The sequence below is a fragment of the Carassius auratus genome, chromosome 2 (genome assembly GCF_003368295.1).
Source record: "Carassius auratus strain Wakin chromosome 2, ASM336829v1, whole genome shotgun sequence".
Taxonomy (NCBI): domain Eukaryota; kingdom Metazoa; phylum Chordata; class Actinopteri; order Cypriniformes; family Cyprinidae; genus Carassius; species Carassius auratus.
In genome coordinates, this window is record NC_039244.1 from 16,752,224 (window position 1) to 16,775,941 (window position 23,718).

Consider the following 23,718-nt stretch of genomic DNA (forward strand, 5'->3'; position numbering starts at 1 on the left):
TTGAGATAATACAAAGGCGACCTGCGATACTATTCAACTTAAAATATCAATGGCTCATGGTCTATCGTCTACTTCTCAACTGAGAAACTGTGATTTATTCCCGCTCCCCAATCCCTGCGGCGGCCATATTGTGGGATGCGTTGGCGCAAGTTAAAGCAGTTCAGAGCGGAGGGAGGAGGAACATTTGCGGGAGTCCATCCACTATTCCTAGAGCTGGCTTTTGTCATGTAGCATAGCCACACAATCTCTACCGGTTCCGGTTTAAAGGTTTTTGTTTGCAAGAATTGGTCACTGCTACTCTTTTCCTTTTACTGCAACACAAGAACAAAACCAAGTAACGTGACTGGATTAATAATATCTATCACGGATTTCCCCTCTATTGGGCACAGCGTTTATTTATCACGTCTCGTGAGGCGTTACATGGCAAAGGAATGGGACAGGCTGTGATTTTCAAGTTGAACACCACAATACCACTTTAAGTGCTACACTGAAACATTTACTCAGGACGAAGCGGTCGGAAGGCGTATGTAACCTCAAGAAAGAAAAAAGAAGAACCGATTCGGCAAAGGTGAGAAAACTGATTTGGTTCCTTTCGTGAAAGTGTATTCAAATGGCCTAGTCTCTCGCCTTGTGTGAAACGAGTGTGATTTGTGGTGCTTGAAAACAACAGTAGGCGCTTAGTTCAGGGTTTTCTCTTAAATCCCTGCAGCAGACACTTTCTTGTCCCAGGACTAGTTCTGTTTTTCAAAAGAGCTCCCGACTACCGTGCTCTCTTGCACACAGACCGAGAATGAAACGTGGCTCCTCAAAGTTCCCACATGAACTGTAGATTTTCCGAGAAAACGCCAAACGTCCCGTTCGAAATTAATCGGATGTAATTGTGAACACCAGTACCAGAACACTAAAAAGTGAACTATTCTCGCATGTCTGTCTGTATATGTGGATTTTGTGGACGTAAGTCCATAGTGGAGGCCTGTAGTTTACATAGAGGCGCCACAAGGAACACGGTGCGACGCGTGTGGACCAGTGTGTTAACGACTCGCTTTGATATAGTGTAATACTTTATCTTTAAACTATGTAGGCTAAGTTTTCGCGACAGTTTTCGCCTTTTAATTGTTTAAGAGGGATTCTTGATCAGTTGTGCAGTCTTAAGAACAGACATTTCTAGTTTGTTGTAGGTCTTTCACAGTTAACCATCCACTCCAGTGTCTAGGCACTCACAACATCCGGGTATTTCACACCATTTTTGGTTGTTTACATAGAATAATTAATGAAATAACAAAAAGCCGAGTTCGTCCGTGCGCAAGCGCCTGAATAATCCTCCTTCAGTAATCCTTCTGTGAGCACAACCTCTGCCCCACTGGATGACGCGGACTTGATTCTGAGTGAAGAGAATGATGATATACCATCTTCAGCTCTCCGAACTGTTTCCCTTTGATCCACTGATTTCCTTTTGATTTCCACAGAGTCATGCAGGTTTTGGCCCTTTTGTGGGTTTCAAGCTTGTTAATTGAAAGGATGAAGATTTGACCTCAGTGACCTGTAATAATTACAAAGATTGCAAAAACAATTTTAATGGCACAACAAAACTTGAAAAAGACACACACACACACACACACACACACACACACACACACACACACACACAAAAACATCTAAATATTAAAAGACAAATATAGCAAAACGGTCTTCAGGACAAATTGTTTAATAATGTAAACCAGTAATACTGTGAAAAATTATTACAATTTAGTCTTTTGTATTGTAATATATTGTTTTATATTGTAATGTTTCAACATTTAATTTGTGTTGCCAAAGCTGAATTTTCAGCAACTATTGCTGCAGTCTTCAGCGTCAAATGATCCTTCAGAAATTATTCTAATACGCTTAGTTAATGCTCAAGATCAACATGAATATGTATGTATTCGCTTTGACAGCGCTGATTATACAGTAAAAATTCTGTTGAATTTTTCCACCAAAACAAGGGCCTGAAACCAGAAAATCCCCAGTTTTAAGCAATGTACTAAACATATGAATTGCTTGTTGGATTGGATTCATTCTGAAGTTTCCCACTCTCAGTTCAGGAACTGTCTACACTCCATGTCCCTTTATGATCCTTTATTCACACACACATGTCAACGAGGAAGCATAAATCACTGGAAAGGCCATAAATGTTGTAAAATGAGGGATTTTAGCCTGAAGACTGTGTACATAGTATGACAGCGATCAGTGATGTCATTCTGAAGTTATTTCTGCACTATTATTCACTAATATGCAGTGCAGGTGTTGAAAGTAATACTACATTGACTACAAACACACGTCTTTGCCAAAGATGTTACTATACATATTCATTATTCTAATAGGGGGTTGACTATGACCGTTATGGGTCTATGCATCTTTCATGTCCATCTTTTTCTGTCCTTCCTCACCCTTTACTCCAGCCTTTGACAGGCATAGCAGGTGGCTTTTGTAGTATGAATGGACTCGGAAGGAAGTTTGTCCCCCTCCTTGTTTGGCTCTGATTGGCAGCAGCAGCAGAATGCCATGGTGATTAGGCCATTCTGCAGTGCTGTGAGTCTGCCAGATCAACTACAGTGTTACACTTAATGTTCAGCAGTCAGCTTAGCCAAGCTCTGTATTTACTAACACAGCGATTTCACTGAAAACCAGAAAGTGCTACTTTAGGATTAGGATTAGAGCTCAGAGATAGTTTGGGATCAGGAATGTCTGCAGGCAGCGACATGATCAACAAAGTATAGAAAAGTATTATGGGTTCTTCAAAACAGCAGCGAGATAATTTTCTTTCTGGATGTCCATGGAATTGTTATTTTATTGGTTAAAGTAGCAGACTTTGTAGGCTTTGCTTTTTTTCTTTCTTTCTTTTTTTGAGTTTAATGGAAAAATTGCAGGTTTAACTTTAAATTCATGACCATTCCTGGCTGCAGTGTGTTGTTTGTGCATGTGGTGGACATGGAATACAACAGAACTGTACAAGATCAGACTTGTATCGTTGGTTATGTAACTTCGGTGCTGGGACAGCCTGCTTTGAAGGAGCAGATTTCATTCATGTAGGCGGATTAACCCACCTGCCTGCTTTCTGCCAAAAATTGAGAAGTCACCTCCCCATTTCCTTGTTGGCGTGTTATTACAGGTGATGTGTGTTCATTTGTTAGTTGACACAATATTTATAGCTGGTGATAGTTCACGCACACACACAAAAAAGTTTATTTATTTTGTCTGTCAATACAATGAAAGTCAGTAGGGTCCAATGTGGCTTGGACCCCACTGACTTTCAATGTGTGAACAAAAACGGGTGATAAATTTTTCAAAATATTTATTTTTCTTTTATGACAACTCTGAAGATTTTAGCATTGTAATTGCATACACTTATATGGTGATGTGAGTATTTAAGACATACTGCTGCTGCACAAGTAGTTTATACATTAACCCCTAGCAGATCTATACAGGTGGAGCTGGGGAAGGTGGAGGATTTCAGATGAACTCGGAAAGTGTGCTCTAGTGCAGTGCTTACCAAACCTTTCTTGGAGCCCGCCCTGCACCTTTTGTTTGTCTCCCTCATTTAACACGCCTGATTCCACTCATCAGCTCATAGTAGACTGCAAGAACTAAATTAGGTGTGTCTGATTAGGGAGACCTGCAAAATGTTCAGGGCAGGGGGTCCTCCAGAACAGGTTTGGGAAGCCCTGCTCTAGTGAATGGTAATCAGCCATTTAAATGTTAAGCAGTATGCTGCACATGCAACATGAACCAATCAGCCTTGTAGCAAGTACTTGAACACTGTGAATATCATCAGTTTGCATTAAAGACCAATCAGCCTGCACCATCCAGAGTTAGAGGTTTGCAAAGACATGATATAGGTGCTTATCAATACTCTTATTGATGCTTCATCATTTCCTCGCTCTTCCATTTTCCAGCCTGTAACCCGGATATCGATATCAGAGTTAGCTATCTTGAAAGACATCTCAATTCTCTAATTGCACCGTGAGGAACAAGAAGTGAGGAAGCTTTTGGAGGAGCTATGAGCAAAGATACGCAAGTGTGTTCTATGCAGAAAACCCTGACGCATCTGCAAATTCTCCTTGTTACATTCAACAATTTGAATTTGTTATACCTTTGGAATTTGCATTAACCATGCATTTTTTTTAACAAGGCACCTTGATATATTGATATATTATTAATTTCACCAACAATTGTCAAATCAATATTAACTAAACTTCAACAACTTAAGGGTAGATCTCTTAAACGCAGCTGACGACGCTTCGAACCGATGCTTGAGCGATCAAAATATTCCAATATACAAATGTTTCGATTCCTCCATCCTCATTTTCTTCCTTGCCTCCTTCTCTCGCATCCTTTGAGTGGTGGACCGAAGACGTAAGGAAAGGAAACAAGGATGCAGAAATAAGGAATGAGAAGTTTTCATTTTTGGGTGAACTTACCCAGTACCTTGTATCATTTAGATTGGAGAAAGTATCCGCTTCAGTAGTACTCATGCTTCAGGTAATGCACTATTAAATCCTAGTGATTGTTAATGCAGTGATCAAGACCTGGGACACGTACCACTGCGGACTATGAAGTAAGCATACATTCAAACAACACGATCGATCTCTGCAGAGCTGTTGCTTTTCTGCCCTTAATCCATTTGATCTGACCAGCGCTGGCATGTGGCCCCATGTTTTATGTCATGTGGCATTCAGATGATGAGACTTAATCAGATCTGTGTGCAAATGTGTCTGACCATCACTAACCATGTCATCGTACAGCCGCCATGAGCAAGGACCCGTGGCTGTCAGCTCACTCTCTTCAGTCATGTATTGAAGCAGCAGGGCTGATGATTCTAACAGAGTGCTTTTCGAGGCTCTCATCAGCGCTCAGGGGATAATGAGATCTCTCATAATTAGAGAGTTCATATCACTGACTGGTTGATTAGAATGCGGGTCGAATGATTGCTGTGTAATATGATTTATTGAGAAAGTGTCATTAAGAAGTCACTTAAGTCACTGGGGTATATTTTTAGCAATAGCCAAAATGATTTTTTTCAATGATTTTTTTTTTTTTTGCCAAAAAGATCATTAGGATATTAAGTAAAGATTCATGTTCCATGGAGATATATTGTACATTTCCTACTGTAAATATATCTAACCCTAATTTTTGATTAGTAATATGCCTTGCTAAGAACTTAATTTGGATTCAGGCTCAAGATATTGAGATAGTTGCATCTCAGCCAAATATTGTCCTATCCTAACAAACCATACATCAAAGGAAAGCGTAATTATTCAGCTTTCAGTTGATGTATAAATCATCATTTCGAGATATTACCCTTATGATTGGTTTTGTGAGATTTCTTATTTTACAGGGCTGCTGAATGCTTGAATCTGATTGGCTGATTAACATTATAAGGTCTGTAATTATTTTAGGTGTGGTGACCATAGTATAAGCACAATAATTGACTCCGGTCCATTAAATTATCAGAAAATAATGCACACCCAAGGTGTGACGGCCACTCCGCTTCATGTCATGGCCACATGAGCACCTCGGGTGTGCATTCTTTTTAAATATTTCAATGACCCGTCATCAGTTATTCCTTACTTACTTTTGTTAGAATTATCTTATGCTAACCAAGATTGTGTTTAACATAGTAAAATATTATTACAAATTAAAATAACAAATAATTTTCTGTTTTAATTCATTTTTTTTTCCTGTGAAGGCAATGTTGATTTTCAGCATTACTCCAGTTTTCATTGTCCTTTGGTTTTTGTAGAAACATTTTTTAAGAATGTTGAACATTGAAAACAACAGCATTTATTTCAAATAGAAATCTTTTGTAACATTATAAATGTCTTCATTGGCATTTTTGATTAATTTAATGCATCTTTGCTTAATAAAAGTATTAATACTTATTAATAAAAGAATCCTACTGGCCTCAAACTTAACACTAAATGGCATGTATGCCCTTACCTCTGACAGGCCCGGCGGATCAGATGGTGGATGAATGAAAGTTTCAGCAACCTTGTGTAATCCAATCTAACTGAATTCGATTCAGTTTGATTTCAAGTCCTGTTAGCCTGGTAGAGTTCATTATGTTCTATTGTAGTTTATCGATCAGACCGTCTACTCGCATGTTTTAGCAGCTGTTTATATTGCTGTAATCACAAGGGTCATTTGATATTCCTTTAATAAATATTGGCCACTTGTTCGGTTGTTCAGCTGTTCAGTTCTTAAAGTTCAAGTGGCCAACCTGCTAACCATTTTGGGTTGATTTACACTGCCTAACAGATGGGACCTTTAACAACTGGGTATGGTCAATGAGATATATGACCCTTTGCCTTTCCTCACTGACTTCCCTTAAAAAAGTCATTGTAATGGATAACTATAAAGAATAAACCCTGTCATTGTAGTTCAAGAAATATAATGACTCAGAGGTGAAGAGAGCCTTACCTGTACTGTTAGAATATAATGTGAATAAACAAAACATTACTTTAGTTTTTATTTTATCCTCTTGCTCTATTTATCTGTCTCTCAAACATCTATATTCACTGAACATTTCACAAAACATTTACTATTAGACTGTGAAACTTAAATTGTTTTACAGGGGTTTCCCTATTTATTTATTTATTTTTAAATCTTTTTTAAATCTTTAAATCTTTTTTTCAAATTTTTTTCCCAGAATCACAGGTAGCAGAATGAATTCGTTTATTTATTTATTTTTTATTTATTTTTGGCATGGTTTCGAAAGCTATTCCCTCATTCAGGCAATCTAAAACCTAGCGAATTTGTATTTTATTTTATAATTTTTTTTTTTTTTTTTTTTTTTTTTTTTGAAGACACGTTTTACACACCCAAGCATCCCTCTATAAACCCAGGATTTCCCTGTTAGCACTTTGTGTTGTGCACAACATGAAGGATCAGATGTGGATTTGAGAGTGGATTTGAGAATTGGAGAGCACTTAAGTAGACTTGTTCGACCATGTGCCTTTTTCATGTTTTTGATATCTTACAGGACACTTGGATATCTCTTCCGCCTTGTGCTGCCATCATTCTTTTATGAATGATTTTGAGTGGTCTGCATGCATCAGTGACCTTGCGTGGTTGGTGTGGTCTGGGTCTGTGTCAGCGCCATTGGGGGCCATGCTGTCCTCTAGAAGATTAGACTGTGCAACTAGAAGGATTAAATACCTTCAGGACTAGGATGGGGATTTGAAATGAGGAACCCCACGCACCCTCACACTGGGGCTATTCTTCTACATTGCAGTTAGACTAAACAGCACTAAATGACCCTTAAAGCTCATAATGAGCCTAAGCTTCTGTCCTGTTCTAGTGTTGGGGACCGAGAACATAGTGGAAATGACTAAAGGTCAATAAGAAGATAAGGCCCTGATTACGCCTGATATTAAAATGCATTTTGGTCAATCACATACACAAGTAGAACAGGGAAACACATTTTCATTTACACTTTGTGTTTTAATCTGTCTCTTTTGTCCGCTTTCAGCCCCCTCTTTTCTGAACTCTCTATCTGTTATGGCAAAAAAAATCTTGCACAGTTTGCATTAAAACACATGAAAATGACATGGAGAGCAGCAGCTTCAGCAACACATCCCATAATGTTTAAGAATTAGGTCATTAGGCAGAGAGGAGATGTCTTTGGTGGCTGTCCAAACACTCAACCACATGCTTGTTCACACTACGAAAGAAATCCGGTCGGCTGAATTTTGCTCTGGAAGTGATTGAAAGCAGATCAAATCGCGTCTTAACTCCAGGTGTAAACTTGGCCTAATAAGTTCCTTAAACCTCCTAGCTTTCTCTTAAATACTTGTTGTCCATTCCTGATCGCTGAGCAAGTTTTAGTGACTTCATTTTTTAGGTTAATGGTTGTGAATATAAGACCCATCTTGCACCGGTTTCAGACAAGCTGTGTGTGTGAGAAAATGTACATGGATGTACAGTGCAGAGTTCATCAGAGCACAGAGAATAGGGTCAATTTGTCCATGTCACTGATGTGTACACACTGTTAATGGTCTTTCAATCCTCTATACAGGCACAGACCTCCCATTGTTTGACAACAATCCTCACATCTGCAAACTACTTTCTGTTTCGGCCTTTTCTCTTCCAGTCCTCTGTCTCTCTCTTACCCACTTGCTGGAATATACTCTCTTCTCAATCTCTCTGTCACTCATGTTGCTTTTCAAATAAAGAGCTTTTAGAGGGTGATGGTTTAATCTGTTTTTTGATTTAAAAATGTTTTGAAATATCACCTTACTGGTGCGTAAGTGAAACTATCGCTGTATCTATTAAATGGCCATAAAGAGCACTATTTAGAGTGTATTGAGAACCGATCACAGAGTTATAACTACATTACCGCTACCTATCTCTCAAATGGACCACTTGAGAGATAGGTCTTTTAAATTGATCTTTATAGATCTTTTTGTCTTTATACATCAGTGTATCATTACTAGTCAAAGCGTTTGATTTGGCTTTTTATAGTTTAAGGATTTTTTTTATAGTATGTTTTAGCCATGATTCCCATTCACCTCCATTATAAGACTGACATACTGCAACGGTTTGAGTTCAAAATCTTCGTCTGTGTTCTACTGAACAAACAAAGTCACCTACATCTTGGATACCCTAGGGGTAAACATAAACATAAAACATAAAAACAGATAAACATAAAATTTTCATTTTTGGGTGAACTATGCCTTTTAAAGTGCTGGAAACATTTAGGACAGATTTCATTGCAGAAATTGAATGCTTTTCATTAGATCTTGCTGCAATCTTTATTTATTCGGTGGCAAATTCAAATGCTTCTCATTGGATCTCACAGCACCGTGCTGTCCAAGTAAAGCCATTCTGAAATCTGATAAAGTTTGTTTTTGTTGCGGCCCGCACAGCACAGCTCAAACTAGTAGCATGGTTTAGTTTGTTTGCAGTTTAATCTTTCTGATATGCAGCAGAAATGGCAATGCTTACGAGTTGAATAACGTGGTGGTCGTGAGACTGCTCACAAAAATGACTTACACTGGCAGAAAAAATGGTCTCAATATGTGACCATTTGTTCGCAGTCCGGAGCCCTGGTGCATTTTAATACATAAATATATGAGTGTTATCAAAATTGGGAATTGAAAGTTTGCTGGTATTGACTACTGAAGTCTTGATCTCATGACAAACCCACTCTCGGCCACTCCATCAGTTCTGTCTGCTTGTCACACACTGAGCACTGAGCAGCTCTCTTACAAAGCTTAGATTGTGTTCAGAGACCAGATCCTTGGTTCCCCATTATAAGTCTGAATCCAACAAAACTATTTAACACTGTGTCCACATTGAGAGCAAGTGGCACAGAGTGATGCTACAAAACGAAATCGCTCCCATCACGCTCCACAAATCAGTGTCCAGTGCAGGCTTGTGACGTCACTTTTGCAATTATAATGGGAGCAGTGTAGTTTCACTGGCCTCATGTCGCTTGCTCTCATTGTAGATCGGATTTGTAAAGGATTCTTATGCTTGATTCTAGCAGAGGTCAAGGTTGAATTGACTGAAGCTCGTCTGTCTGGAGTTCGTATAAATGTTCTCCTCATTGAAAGGATGCAGCAGTCCCCTTGGGCCCAGTCTTCGAAATTACATTGTGGGTATTAGAAGCAGATGATGTAGTGCTGAGCTCTATGTGACTCCATCAGAGGTCCGATCTTCCTCCAGTTACTTCCTGCCCTCCGCTTCTCGGAGATGGGATTGATTAAAGCCTATGTTGGCGTGTTTGCAAGCACCCATCATTGGCTTATCCTGTCTTGTAGAGGTGACACCTTTCTAGCTTTTTCCTGACAGGGTCAAGGGGGCAGGCACAGCTCCCGTGTCGGGACATGTTTGACCCATTTCAAGCTAAACACACAAGCTCAACCACTGTTCAGTACTTTTGTCTTGCTTGAATTTGTCCATTTTCAAACCCTGGAATACTCCCTTCTATAAAGTTTAACAGAGGCTACCCACTTTTTCTGTAGCCCTGGTTATGAAAGTATTTTTCCTATAGGGGTTTTTAATTACAAGTTACAGGCCATGAACCACACCAGGCCGTTATGAGGCAGGGTCACTGACTGAATTCGGTGCACTCGTAACTTCTCTTATCATAAACAACGGATTGCAGAAAAGATGTAAGGGATCTTGCAGCTTAAACAATCAGCAATACAATTTTTTTGTCATAATACTGCAGCCTTACCCTGTAATGAGTTGTATAATTTATATATATTTTTAAATAGTTTGTTGTTAATGGTAACAGTTTAAAATATTCTGGTTAAAGTATTTGGCATTTAAAAACAGCATGGAAACAATTCATAATAGTAATCCAAAAACTAATTATTAAAACTGACCATACAAATGTAAAAAAAAAAAAAAAAAAAAGATTAATAAATGCACCAATTACTCAATCAATTAATCAATTGTAACTAAAATATTATTATTATAATTTCAATCTTAAAAATGTAATGTTAAATTCAGTGTGTTATTTACTTGTTTTTGTAATTATTTGTGAAATTTGCTTGCCATTTCGGAGTGATAATTATTTTTTCACCAATTTGTGCATACGAATTCTAAACAGTACTTTTTGAGAGTTGCTTGTTTTATTCTCTGATTGGTAGCTTTTCACCAGGAACATGGTATAAAGTACAGTGATTCCTGATGCCTTCAACAGAAGTATACCTTTGATGAACAACTTAGTAGTTCCCAGTAGGTCTTTCTTTAAAGTCTTCATTCAAAATGTAAAATTCCTGTATGGAGGAAATGCATGTTATTTTAACTTCCAAAATGACTGTTGCACTATGTATCTTGTTGTCTGTCATAGTCTGTTTCTCCCAGCTATCTGTGAGTGGCCCTGCTGTGTCTCGTAAACCCTCCTCTCAGGGCCACCTGTTCCTTCAAGGCCACACTCATTCCTCATTCCCCTGCACATGTGTGCCAGCGTCGTGCCGAGTACAGCCCAGACAAAGAGGCCTGGCAGAAACACAAGCAGCGAACGGGGCGTCTGGAGATTATACTATCATCTCTCTGAAGCTCTGCCTGCGAGGGTATTGCCCTCCTATCACATTGACCACACTGAGCATTCAACACGTCCTGACACTTTTGTGTGGGTTGTAAGGGACGTGGATCACTGTCAAAGGATGCCTGTGTGATTAACTCTGACGTGTGCATTGCTGCGGAATGACGGCAAATCTGTTGAAAGCAGTTTTGAGTCGGCTAGTATCAGGAAGCAGATGCTTAAGCTGAGGCCTGATTTGAGGTTTCCTTCATTGTGAAAAAACTTTCCTTGTTTGACAAGTGACATATTTTTAATCTGCATTGTTTAATGTTAATTAAACTCTACTTGCTTACAAATTCACTAAATTGAAACAAACAAGGACTAAATGTTAACAGGTACAGGGAAGACACACTTATCTGAACACACTAATTGCATTAAAAGTATAAGAACATAGTATTACTTTAGTTATCGCAATAGTACTTTATTTTTTACATCCATAATTGCTTTTAAGTCTCTTTATTGTTACTGTTCTCATAAAAATACATTACTTGTGTTACATGTAGAATTTTTAATCTATGTTCGATGTCTAACATGAAATATTATATCAAAATGTTTTAAGTCAGTGCCCATTCAGTGCAGACTATGAAGTTACGGAGTCCCGCTAGCTAATTTTTTTTAAACAAAAACTTAAGTCGTAACTCCTTTCAACATTGATGATAAAATGAAATGTTAAAAATGTGGAAATCACATCAGAGTCTATAAAAAAGGGTCCATTGTGTGCGAAGAGTCTCCCTCAGGGAATCTCAACAGTCTGGTGTGATTTGTTGTACATTTGTTTTGAATGTAGCCATAAAGTGTTGCAATTGCTGTGATAGGTCAAGATTGCACTCCTTTTGCAAAAATGCCTTGAGAGCTGGTAAATATTAACTCCTCTCTCCACAGGCTTGACTATGGGCTGTGTCAAGAGTAAAGAGGACAAGGGTCCTACACAGAAGTACCGGCCAGATCCCACCAACCCCACCCCTGGGTCACACATGGGACTCTACGGACCAGACCCCACTCAGATGGGCCAGTCACCTGCCCTGAAGGGCCCCAGCAACAACTACAACAGCCGCACAACTGGGCTCACCCCGTTTGGTGGCTCCTCCTCTGTCATCACACCCTTCGGTGGAGCCGCCTCCTCGTCCTTCTCCACTGTTGCTGTGAGCAACCCCTTCCCTGGTGCCGTCACAGGTGAGTGGACGAGTGATAAGAGCTCTGACTGTATCTCTGAAGTAACCTTTTCTTAGGAAACAAGAATTCCTAAGAAACAATATCAGATGCCTGATACCAGATCTGACCTCATAGATCTTGACATTACTCCATTCCAGGTTTTATGAGCTCAGAGCTCTATACAAAATATGTGAAGGATAAATATAAATATATATGTTTTTTAAAATAAAATGGAACATACAAAATGCATGTTATTTTTTATTTAGCACTGAGCTGAATAAGATATTTCACTTAAAAGATATTTAGTTCATAAGAGAATATAATTGTTAAATTGATAAAAATGACCATGTTCAAAAGTTTACATGCCTTTGATTCTTGTGCTGTTACCTGAATGATCCACAGCTGTTTTTTTGATAGTTGTTCATCAGTCCCTTCATGAGCCTTATTTATCAAATTAAATATGGCATCTATAGATTCCTAGCAGATTCAATAGCTCAGGGTCATCATGAGGATAAAGGTTGTGTTTGGTGTTTTGTTTGCATATGTAAGCACTTTTAATAAAAGCTAGAGTTCATGTAAGCCAGATGTTATGTAAATAAGAACACTAAAACAATAGATCCAGTGTGTTTCATTAAATCAGAATTACAAACTGCAGTTGTAGTAAGCCTAAATGAATGCGAGGGGAACTAATGTGATTTCTTCCTCTTTGTTCAGTGGTAATATCTCCGTTCTGCTTCAGGCAGTGCTGTGTAGAGATCTCTTGAGTCCAAGTCTGTTTCTGTCTTACTCCGAGAGGCTGGGTATAAATGCGATATGTGTCTACAGTAGAAAAGCCAAATAATTAGATCTTTGTGTGTTCTCTGTGAGTGCAGTTTTATTTAGTTGGGTTATAAATAGTGTAATTATCACATCATGTCTTGTCACAGGGCTAATGCTGTTCACAAATCTGCTTTTTCAGGCAGCATTAGATCGGACAGCCTTCGCTTAAATGCGCAATCCAGTTTGGCCTGATGGAAATTAGGAAAAATCTATTTTCTCTCTTATCTTTTACGTTGATATCGATCAACATGATTGACAAAATAAACGACAAAACTGCTGGTTGCTGATGCTGTTATTTCTTTGTTCTTTATTGACTTTATTACTTGGCACAAATCTGTTATGTTTACTTAACTGAGATACTTAAAGACCACATTCCATTTGTTTGAATTTAATCTAATTTAGTTTTTACATTATTATTAATCTTTGGTGTGTGTGTGTGTGTGTCTTTATTTGTACACATGCATTTGTACATTTTACTCTAATTATATAAAACAAAATAACAAATTATACATATTTTCTTATTTAATGTAACCATTTTAAACCGTTTACATTTTACACTATAGATCTTAATGTTCTGTTCCAGAATTGACCGCGTTATTATTTTTCTTTCTTTAGTCTTATTTAATTGTTCTTTTTGTCCCCATGTCATATATGTATCCTTAAAAAAAAAACACAAGTTCCAATGTTTTGTAGTTGGTATAGAGAAGTTTTTGCTGGAGAGAAACTTCACTTGTAGCAGTATCGACTAAAGTTTTGCTATTGCAACAACCCTAATTACTCATCGTTAACACTTTACCAACAGGTTCAAACCTGATCCCATTTATTAGCTAAGCCGAAGGAACACCAGCACCCATGCACACGTCATACCCGTTAGGCTTCTTGACTTGGCAGATCTGTGTGTGGCATAGCGGATGTAATCAGCGGGTCGGCCCTCTGTTCTTCAATAATGGATAATCTGGTCTCGGGGGCCTGCTTGGGTTTAATCCAACCTGCTCCTTTTGTCCCCCCCTCACTCAAAACCATCTCAGCTCTGCCATCCATAAGCCATACTGGTGAAAATCCAATTGTTGATGTAGTGAAGAGAATCAGTGGACACGTCATTCAGCATGTCTATTAGCTATTAGCATGCCATTATAGCATTGCTTGTCTGAGCCTGTGATTTGCATCTTTACACAACCTGTATTGATTTTTCTTGCAGGCGGTGTAACTTTCTTTGTGGCCTTATATGATTATGAAGCCAGGACATCAGATGACCTCTCCTTCAAGAAAGGCGATAGATTTCAGATCATCAACAACACGTGAGTTCCTCAGCTCTGCTCGTTCACCCATATCCACCCCGGGGCGACATGTGTATGTGTAAGATAATCCAGCTACAAGAATGAAATTTGCTGGAATATATTTATTTATTTCCCTTTTTTAATCCATCATTGTGTTCATCGAGGACGAAATCTGTCTGGGTTAATGCGTTTCTATAATGGGCCATCTGTTCATCCACCAGCCAGGTTTAGCTTTCTGTAAACGCTCACAGCTCAATTTTTTTCCCAATTTAATGACTCTGAAGTTTAAATCATACACCTCGCCTCCCTGCATTTTTAATGTGTTGATAACATTGCCTGCAGACGCTTGTTGCTAAATTGGTTTCAGTTTGCGGTGAGGGACTTGAACCTGATAACTCGGTTGTGTCTTTTGCTTCGGCCCACAGAGAGGGCGACTGGTGGGAGGCTCGTTCCATCAACACGGGGCATAAGGGCTACATTCCCAGCAATTACGTGGCCCCTGCGGACTCTATCCAAGCGGAAGAGTAAGTAACTCCTCTCCTCCTGTGCTTATCCAATCATCTCATCGCTTCACGCCGTAATTAAGAGAGCGTGATGGCCGGTCACACGTTCGCCCAGAGCGCTGGTGCTGACAAACACCAACAAACGCGTGACTGCAAGACAAAAGCCTCTCTCTTTTTCAGATACAAACTTTGTCTGTTTCTCTTTCAGTGTTGCTCCTTCTCGCACATATTACTCTGGCTCTTTTCCTCCTTTTTTTGTTAGACTAGTTTGTACAAGCATTTGCTTTTATTCTTTGGTTAAAACATTTGTCGAATGAAAAATAGCAGTGTTTCATTTTACAGTTTTGAGTCAGTTTTGACTTGGAAAAAAATGTAGGCAATATTTCATCAGCATATTCATTAATGAAATATTTTTATTGATTATATTTTCTGGTTTAAACTTGTCTGTTTCAGTGAATCAGTTGTGATTTGTTTGTAAAAGTATTTGTCTTTGTGTGTCTTCTTTCATGTATAATATTGTAGCGAAGATATCTTTGTCGGTTCATAGAAATTCAAATGAATTAACATGATTAAATACCATTTTTCACTATCCGTTTAGTAAAAATGAGTGGAAGTATGCCTTAATGATTTTAACCGCTTTAGGAAAAATTTCAAGATAACACATTTTAAATCCTTCATATACACTTCAAGATACAAGTGAAAGAGTTTGGAGTCAGTAATACAATTTTCTATTTTTATTTTTGACAGAAATTAAAAATATTGTAATTTTAAATAATCCTGAAAATGTACTAGTTTCCACAAAAATATTAAGGAAAACAAGTGTTGTCAACATTAATGATAATAAAAAATATTTGAGCACCAAATCATTATTTCATCACCAAACCAGTATCTGAGCACCAAATCAGCATATTAGAATGATTTCGGAAGGATCATGTGACATTGAAGACTGATGTAACTGCTGAAAATCCATCTTTGCCATCCCAAGAATAATTTAAATTTAAAAATACATTAAAATAGACAACTTTTAATCTAATATTACTGATAATAATATCTAGTAATATTTCACAATATTACTGTTTGTACAATATGTTTGGTCAAATTTATGTAGCATCAGAGACTTAAATGTTGCACCGACCCTAAACTTATGAATGGTAGTGTGTACTGAAATAATCCATGGTTGGTGGTTTATATATACACACTCACAGTAGATGCATTTCCATTACCCTTAAAATTTCGCAAATTGTGAATAGAAAATAAACCTAATGGAAAGATTTTAAGCTTGCATAAGATGTTTTTTTTGGGGAGTCGTGGCCTAATGGTTAGAGAGTCTGACTTCCAATCGAAAGGTTGTGAGTTCGAGTCCCTGGCCGGCAGGAATTGTGGGTGGGGGGAGTGCATGTACAGTTCTCTCTCCACCTTCAATACCATGACTTAGGTGCCCTTGAGCAAGACATCGAACCCCCAACTGCTCCCCGGGCGCCGCAGCATAAACGGCTGCCCACTGCTCCGGGTGTGTGTTCACAGTGTGTGTGTGTGTTCACTGCTCTGTGTGTGTGCACTTCGGATGGGATGGGTTAAATGCAGATGGGTTAAAGGTGTCACCATACATGGCTGAATGTCACGTCACTTTTTCAGGCAATGCAAAAAAGGAATAATTCACAAAACTTCAATGGAAGCGGTTTTTCCGCATTAACAGGTCACATGGCGTACTTAAAAAGCCATATGATCATTCCTCAGTTTACTATAACCTCCAATAAACACTTCATATGTGGCTGCTCCTGAGTATAAGGGGCGTTCTCTGCCATTAATGCTCAGACTATTTACACTGCACACGTCTGCTTCTGTCAAGGTACACGCATATGCCTCCTTCCATTAAATATAATGACTAGTGTAGCCAAAATCCATTGCCATGACTTATAGCGAGAGTAAAAAAATTGTTTAGTAGCATAACATCGGTTAATGAAAATGCCTTAAATTCGCAATACTTTTTATCAACATTTATAAAATATCGCCAAAGTTTTGCAAAAATCCATAATGGAAACGTGCCCAGTGTGTGTATATATAATTTTTTTATTATAACTAAGCGGGTTTTTTTTTTTATTATAACTAAGCAGGTTTTTCATTTTTCTTTTAGAGAATAACAAGTTCTTCATCAGACAGTTTTTTTTTTTTTTTTTTTTTTTTTAAATACTAGTTGAGTTGTAATAACGCTGCCTTTTGTATGTTCCACAAACTCTGTTTTAACGTGGCTGGGCAAGTGTTTATTTTAATTTATTTTTATCTCACAGATGGTACTTTGGCAAAATGGGTCGTAAAGATGCTGAGCGACTGCTACTGGTTCCCGGAAACCAGCGGGGCACTTTTTTGGCCAGAGAAAGTGAGACCACTAAAGGTAAGCGAATCGCAATCCATCTTAAGACATGCACAGCACTTGTTCTCAAAAACAAACCAAAGCAGAAAAATGTTGAACCCATTCCTCCCTCTCCTCCTGGCAGGGGCTTACTCTCTTTCAATACGGGACTGGGATGAGATGAAGGGAGACAATGTGAAACACTACAAAATCCGAAAGCTTGACAACGGAGGCTATTACATCACCACAAGAGCTCAGTTTGACACTCTACAGAAGCTGGTGAAGCATTACACAGGTTAGTGCATTCAGTTCAAACAGTATTTTCTTGTATCTTCTTTCAGTTCAAATGGACAGAGGCCCTAAATACAGGTCCTGTGGAGATGGCAGGGGGGTGATTTGAAGCTTAAGGGTCTCACTGTGACTAGCACTAACAGGTGCCTGACATCTGCTGTGAGAAACGTGTCCCTGTACACTCAGACTGTCAGTTAATCTTGGCATAGTTTCCACAGGAGAACGTCTAAGAGGGCTTTTTGATCTTATGAGACGTTACGTGTGCATCCTGCCACAGTGCTGTTGTTGTAGCTGACGTCAGTCCCCACAAAGAGAAACCATCAGATTCTTTTAATTGTGGTTTTTGTCAAGCCGACAACCCAATGTTATGTTTAACTCAGCGGGTGAACTCTCAAAGCAGGATTACTTGGCATAAACTACATGGCAAAAAGTATGCAGAGACCGTTCTAATCAAAGGGTTTGTTTGGCTTTTTCAGCTATACTCCTTGCTAGCAGTTTCATAAAATCAATCATACAGCCATATAATCTCCTTAGACAAACATTTACAGTAGAACAAGGTGTCCCTATTCCGCTCCAGCTTAACAATGCACCATGTACAAAGAGAGGTCCATATAGAAATGGTTTACTGGGTTTAATGTGGAAGAGCTATTTTTGTTGTTTGAAAAAAAATGCACTTGATTTTAAAAACACATTTTGCTCTTAAAATCTGTTGCACTCCATTCAGTTGTTTCTGAACATAAAAACACATTATTTGTTGTGAACACACCTAGGAAAAGAATCTGATTGTCTGATACTCAACTAGTTGATTTAAAAAAAAATTTAGTTTTATTTTAATGGTTTAGTTTCATTCAAAACTTGGGGATAGTAAGTTTTTATATATATATATATATATATATATATATATATATATAATTTTTTTTTTTTTTTTTTTTTTACGCAGCCTAGCCATTAGTTACAGTAAAATAGTAATATTATGAAATATTAAAATAAAATAATAATATATAATATAAAAAATATAACTTGGCAAAGCTGAATTTGCAGCAGTCATAAATCCAGGCTTCAGGGTCACATGATCCTTCAAGAATCATAATATGTTGATTTGGTGCTAAAGAACCAATTTTCTTTTTATATGTTTAAATTCCCAGTGATAAGTGGATTTAGTTGTTTTCTGTGAGGCATTTCAAGCAACCTGTCACAGACCCGAGGGCCAGTTAAAGTAACAAATTTGCTGTTCAGATTCATCTTATCTGAAGAATGTCAAGGCTTAATGAAAGGCCATCAGTCCTTGTCTGGCTCTCTCTGTGTGACCCGCTTCGTAAAGATTTGAATCGTTTGCTTGAAAGACAGTGATTAATGTGTTTTATAGCTGGATAAGTGATGAATTAATGACTCTCCCAGGTCATTTTGTAATCTTGTTCTTTTATGGTCCCCCTTTGAATGCATTTTGTGAAAATATCACACAACTTGTTTAATTCAGAACTGTATCTGTTCATTTTACTAAATTCTTTTTTTCCACTCACTATACTATTTTTGTATTTATTTGTATTTTTTTAAACGTTTGTTTGAGTTACAGTTATTAACACAGGACTTTATGTACTGATCTAGACAGGACTGATATCCAGTTGTTTTTATTAAGTGAGTGTCTATTGTCTGCATAAGGGTGTTACAGGTGTAATTTTCTGGACATCCTCAGGGAAAACTAGTCCCATCCCCATGGGGTTTATGACCACTGTCTTTGAGATCACTCTTATGTTTGTGTTTGTGTGTGTAGAGCATGCGGATGGGCTGTGCTACCGACTGACCGCAGTGTGTCCGACGGTGAAGCCCCAGACTCAGGGTCTGTCTAAAGATGCATGGGAAATCCCACGAGAGTCACTGCGTCTTGAGCTCAAGCTGGGTCAGGGCTGCTTCGGAGAGGTCTGGATGGGTAAGACAAATGAGCATACAATGCACTCAAACTTCATTCCCCAAAGCACTTGGCATGCTTTACCCAACAGCCAACATTTTGTCACAAATGCTTCAGTTGATATTTTATGGCTAAATTAAAATCAACTTGACAAAGATTATGCACAAATTACTATTAAAATGCCCACTGACACATCTTACCCCACTCTCCTCTGCCATGATTTTCAAATGCACCATAGGACTCATCACTGATCTTAAATCTTGTCACGCTGCAAGCTCCAGCATGCCACATCATAGAAAACAATGTTGGGAATTGTACTTATTGTGCGTGTATGTTTGTTTCAACATGCATAATAACTGATATTATCAGTTCCACATAGCTGATTTGTCATCAGCTGGCAATCTTTGTCATTGCCGTTTAAACCGTTTCCTCAAAACGGTCTGTCCAGTATTGGCAAAGTGACATTTTTCACCTGTTTTGTAACATTTCTTAAAGGGAAAGTTCACCCAAAAAATATAAAAAGAATTGCTGAAAATGTACCATAAAAAATTTAGCAAAGTTTGTTTCTTCCTCGAAACAGGTTTGGAGAAATTTACCATTGCATCACTTGCTCACCAATAGATCCTCTGTAGTGAATGGGTACCATCAGAAAGAGAATCCAAACAGCTGATAGTCTCACTAGAATCCACAAAGCTTGTTTACTTTAAAATCTTTAAAGTGTTCCCATTTTTATTTTTGTTCCCTGATTTTTCCCACCTTTCTGATATTTCTCAAATACTTTAGCTAATTACTCTGGATTTTTGTTTTACCCTTGTTTACTTAGACATTTTTTTTTTTTGTACATTTTAAGAATTAGCACCTCAGTTCTGCTTCTTCTGAATTAGTTCCAAGATTGCATACAATGGTTTTAGTCTTTGAATCGTCTGAACATTCAGCCATTTCAACAAATGTTTCTGAAGATAAAGGCTGAATGCAGTGGAGGTTTTCAAATTCTCATTTGTGGAAAAACACAGTCAATGCTTTCTTTTGCTCTCTCATTTATCCTTTCTTTTTTTAGGGACATGGAATGGCACGACTAAAGTAGCTATAAAGACACTGAAGCCGGGCACCATGTCTCCTGAAGCCTTCCTGCAGGAGGCCCAGATCATGAAGAAGCTTCGGCATGACAAGCTGGTGCCCCTGTATGCTGTTGTGTCTGAGGAACCCATTTACATTGTCACGGAGTACATGGGAAAAGGTAGCTTGCACTCTTGTTCCTTATTTCCTTCTTTATTTATAAGCTTCAGACAATTCAAACAATTCAACAGCATATGCATTTTATTTCTTTTTTCTAATCATTTTTTGCAATGTTATGTCACAACAAAGATATGTCAAAATACCATTAACCAAATTAGAAAAAGTTATTAAATTATTGAAAATATTTTTTTTTTTAACGGCTTCACTTTTTACGTTCGTCTTTAAGGGAGTTTGCTGGACTTCTTGAAGGAGGGTGAGGGCAAGTACCTCAAGCTGCCTCAGCTGGTAGACATGGCTGCCCAGGTGAGAGAAAACCCTAACCAGCCAGCTTTCTTTTCCTTTTCCACATGTAGTAAAGCACAGCTGCCCAGTCGATGGCAGAAGCATGTCACAGTGAACCTGGACGAGTGGCATCTCCCAGAGCGGCAGGGTTTCTGTTTCAGCCTCCATCTGGCTGTCATATTTATTTAATATCTGATATGACATCCTGCTGCCTGTCTGTCTCTCCCAGGCACTGTGGTCCTCATTTCCCGCCTAATGCCTGGAGCACTTAACTGCCACTCCTATGGGGCCACTTCACTTTAATGTGTCTACTCAATTCTGCTCTGTTCGCTTAAAACTCTTGCTGTTGCTCTCTCACGTTCCTCTTTCTGAACGCTCTCTCTCTCTCTCGCCTCCTGGGCTCCCATCAATGCCGCATTGCTTGGCTGAGTCTTCAGTCTCCCTCTCAAATCTCAGCTTTTGAGAGAATGCTTATGAAAACCTTTTGCAGTCTAAGAATGTTTGTTAAATTCCCTTAAGATTTTCTTCCTTTTTTCTGTTTTCTTCTTTCAAGCTTGTATTTTGCAGCCTGTTTGCCTGCTTTGTAGATTTTGCCCGTAAGCAGCTATATCAGGGGTCAGCAAACACGTTCCTGGAGGGCCGGTGTCCGACAGAGTTTGATTAGGGTTTGAGCTGAACTCTGCAGGACACCGGCCCTCCAGGACAGAGTTTGGTAAGCTTTTTGAGCTATATGAACGTTGGTTAAACTGTAGCTTTATAAGCAATGGAACTTCGATTTTGCGCCCCCTCATCTGAACCCATAAATTCACCATTTGGGCACTCTTAATGTAGGATTTCCATGACTGAATCTGACAGGTCGGCTTTTATAAGTGTTTCTGGAGGCTTGATTTCCTGTAATCTTGTCTAGATTGCAGATGGCATGGCTTTCATCGAGAGGATGAACTACATTCACAGAGACCTGAGGGCTGCTAACATACTGGTGGGAGACAATCTGGTCTGCAAGATCGCCGACTTTGGTCTGGCTAGACTGATTGAAGACAATGAATACACTGCAAGACAAGGTAAGTGGGCTTAAATGCAATATTAAAAAATAAAAAAAAATAAAAATTATATTAATGGATTATTATGTGCAGTCTGTTAAAGAAAGTGAAGCAAAATATTTTTTTTCTTAATGATATTCTACTTCTGCGCTTTTTATTTTATGAAGCATTCAGATAAATTATGTATTTTATTATATAATTATAATTAATATAAGCCCAAAGCTTTTATTTGAAAATGGGAACAATATATGGATGGTGAAACATGTAACTCATCATCTCTTGTCTGTAACAATGCTGCTACTGAGCTGTTGTGCTGGAAATGACAAGGCAATCAGCGTCTAATCATACAGAATTATCTCACTTCACTGTCTGAATTCATCATCTCCCAGAATGCACTGTGATTGTGTAGAGAATGTTGACTTGGTGTTACCTACATAAATGGTGAATGATGTTTTAGTTCCCTGCTGGGAGTCTTGAGATCCCAAAGGCTTCTGCGCAGTAAAGAAAATGACACGGCACATACAGCAACCTCGTGCTTTGAATGTGCATCTGTATTTGTAGATGTTTAACTAATGACCTCACATGATCTATGAATCCATGCATTTCAGTTTCTCATGTTATTTGAGCTGTAATGCTTGTGCAGAATATTGGGGTTCAAATCTGACTTGTCCTGAACCCATGAACACACTATCAATGGGTTGACAGTGAAAAAAAAAAAAAAAAAAAACTATAAAATGTTTTTAAATTTTTACAATGTAAAGCCATTGCATTAAGTAATGTGAAAGTCTACAGGATGTTTTAAAATGCTGACATTTGCTTTGCTTTGGTAACAGCCATTGACTCTCCTGCAGTAATTTAGAGAATGTGTGCCATTGTTCCTTCAGGAGCCAAGTTTCCCATTAAGTGGACTGCACCAGAAGCAGCGCTGTATGGCCGATTCACCATCAAATCTGATGTCTGGTCCTTCGGGATCCTGCTGACTGAGCTGGTGACCAAGGGCAGAGTGCCATATCCAGGTGAGAAAGATTACATTTGATCGGCAGTAAAAAAAAAAAAAAAATGCTTTTGAGATAGACTTCCGTCCATATATTTACACACCCTCATGTCGTTCAAAACCTGAATGAATGAAGATATTTAAATCATATCTGAGAGGTTTCTGTCAAGCAGGTCTTTTGAAAAGAGATGATTGCTTTTTATGATGAACAGAATAAATTTAGGTTTTTATTTACATTTAAACAATGTTCAACGCCCATATATAGAGTACATCACATATGGTGGACACCTAAGAACAAATTAAGTATCCTTAAGAGTGTGACATATGAATTTTATATGTGAATAATGCTTGAATTAAATCTGTTCATATAAACCAATCATATTTACTGAGATTAAACCAATTGATTCATATGGATTTATTTTACAACACCTTTATGGCGTTTAAGCCCCTTTAATGTCATGCGCAACCAGTGTATGTTCTCCAGACACACCTGAACCAGCTAATCAAGGTCTTCAGGTTTGCTCGAGAATTACAGGCAGGTGAGTTCAAGCAGGTTTGGGATCCAACAGACTTGCAAGTAAATAGATCCCCAAACTGAGAGGCGCAATTCCACTGTGCCCCCTACTGGAGCAGAGAGGGATCGCTGGGTGTTATATTACTGCTCAAAGGAGCCATCTGGCTTAGGCGGGCTTGAAGGACTGACTGGGCACCAGTTCTTATACACCACCATCTGTCTGTTCCCTTCCTGCACTCGTCCCTCACACAGCCCAGTCTGTCATTTGTAATGTTCACCT

The 23,718-nt window shown here is 38.5% G+C and overlaps 1 protein-coding gene across 1 annotated transcript in view; it reads left to right on the forward strand.

Annotated features, from left to right (window-relative positions):
* LOC113118069 (tyrosine-protein kinase yes-like) overlaps positions 1-23,718 on the forward strand; it is a 26,963-nt gene continuing 3,245 nt past the window's right edge. The window contains exons 1-11 of the mRNA XM_026286948.1: positions 1-568; positions 11,957-12,247; positions 14,244-14,343; positions 14,748-14,846; positions 17,114-17,217; positions 17,321-17,470; positions 19,238-19,393; positions 20,430-20,609; positions 20,835-20,911; positions 21,798-21,951; positions 22,815-22,946. Of these exons, the coding sequence (XP_026142733.1) occupies positions 11,965-12,247; positions 14,244-14,343; positions 14,748-14,846; positions 17,114-17,217; positions 17,321-17,470; positions 19,238-19,393; positions 20,430-20,609; positions 20,835-20,911; positions 21,798-21,951; positions 22,815-22,946 (1,435 nt within the window). The 5' untranslated portion in view covers positions 1-568; positions 11,957-11,964. The remainder of the gene's footprint in view (positions 569-11,956; positions 12,248-14,243; positions 14,344-14,747; positions 14,847-17,113; positions 17,218-17,320; positions 17,471-19,237; positions 19,394-20,429; positions 20,610-20,834; positions 20,912-21,797; positions 21,952-22,814; positions 22,947-23,718) is intronic.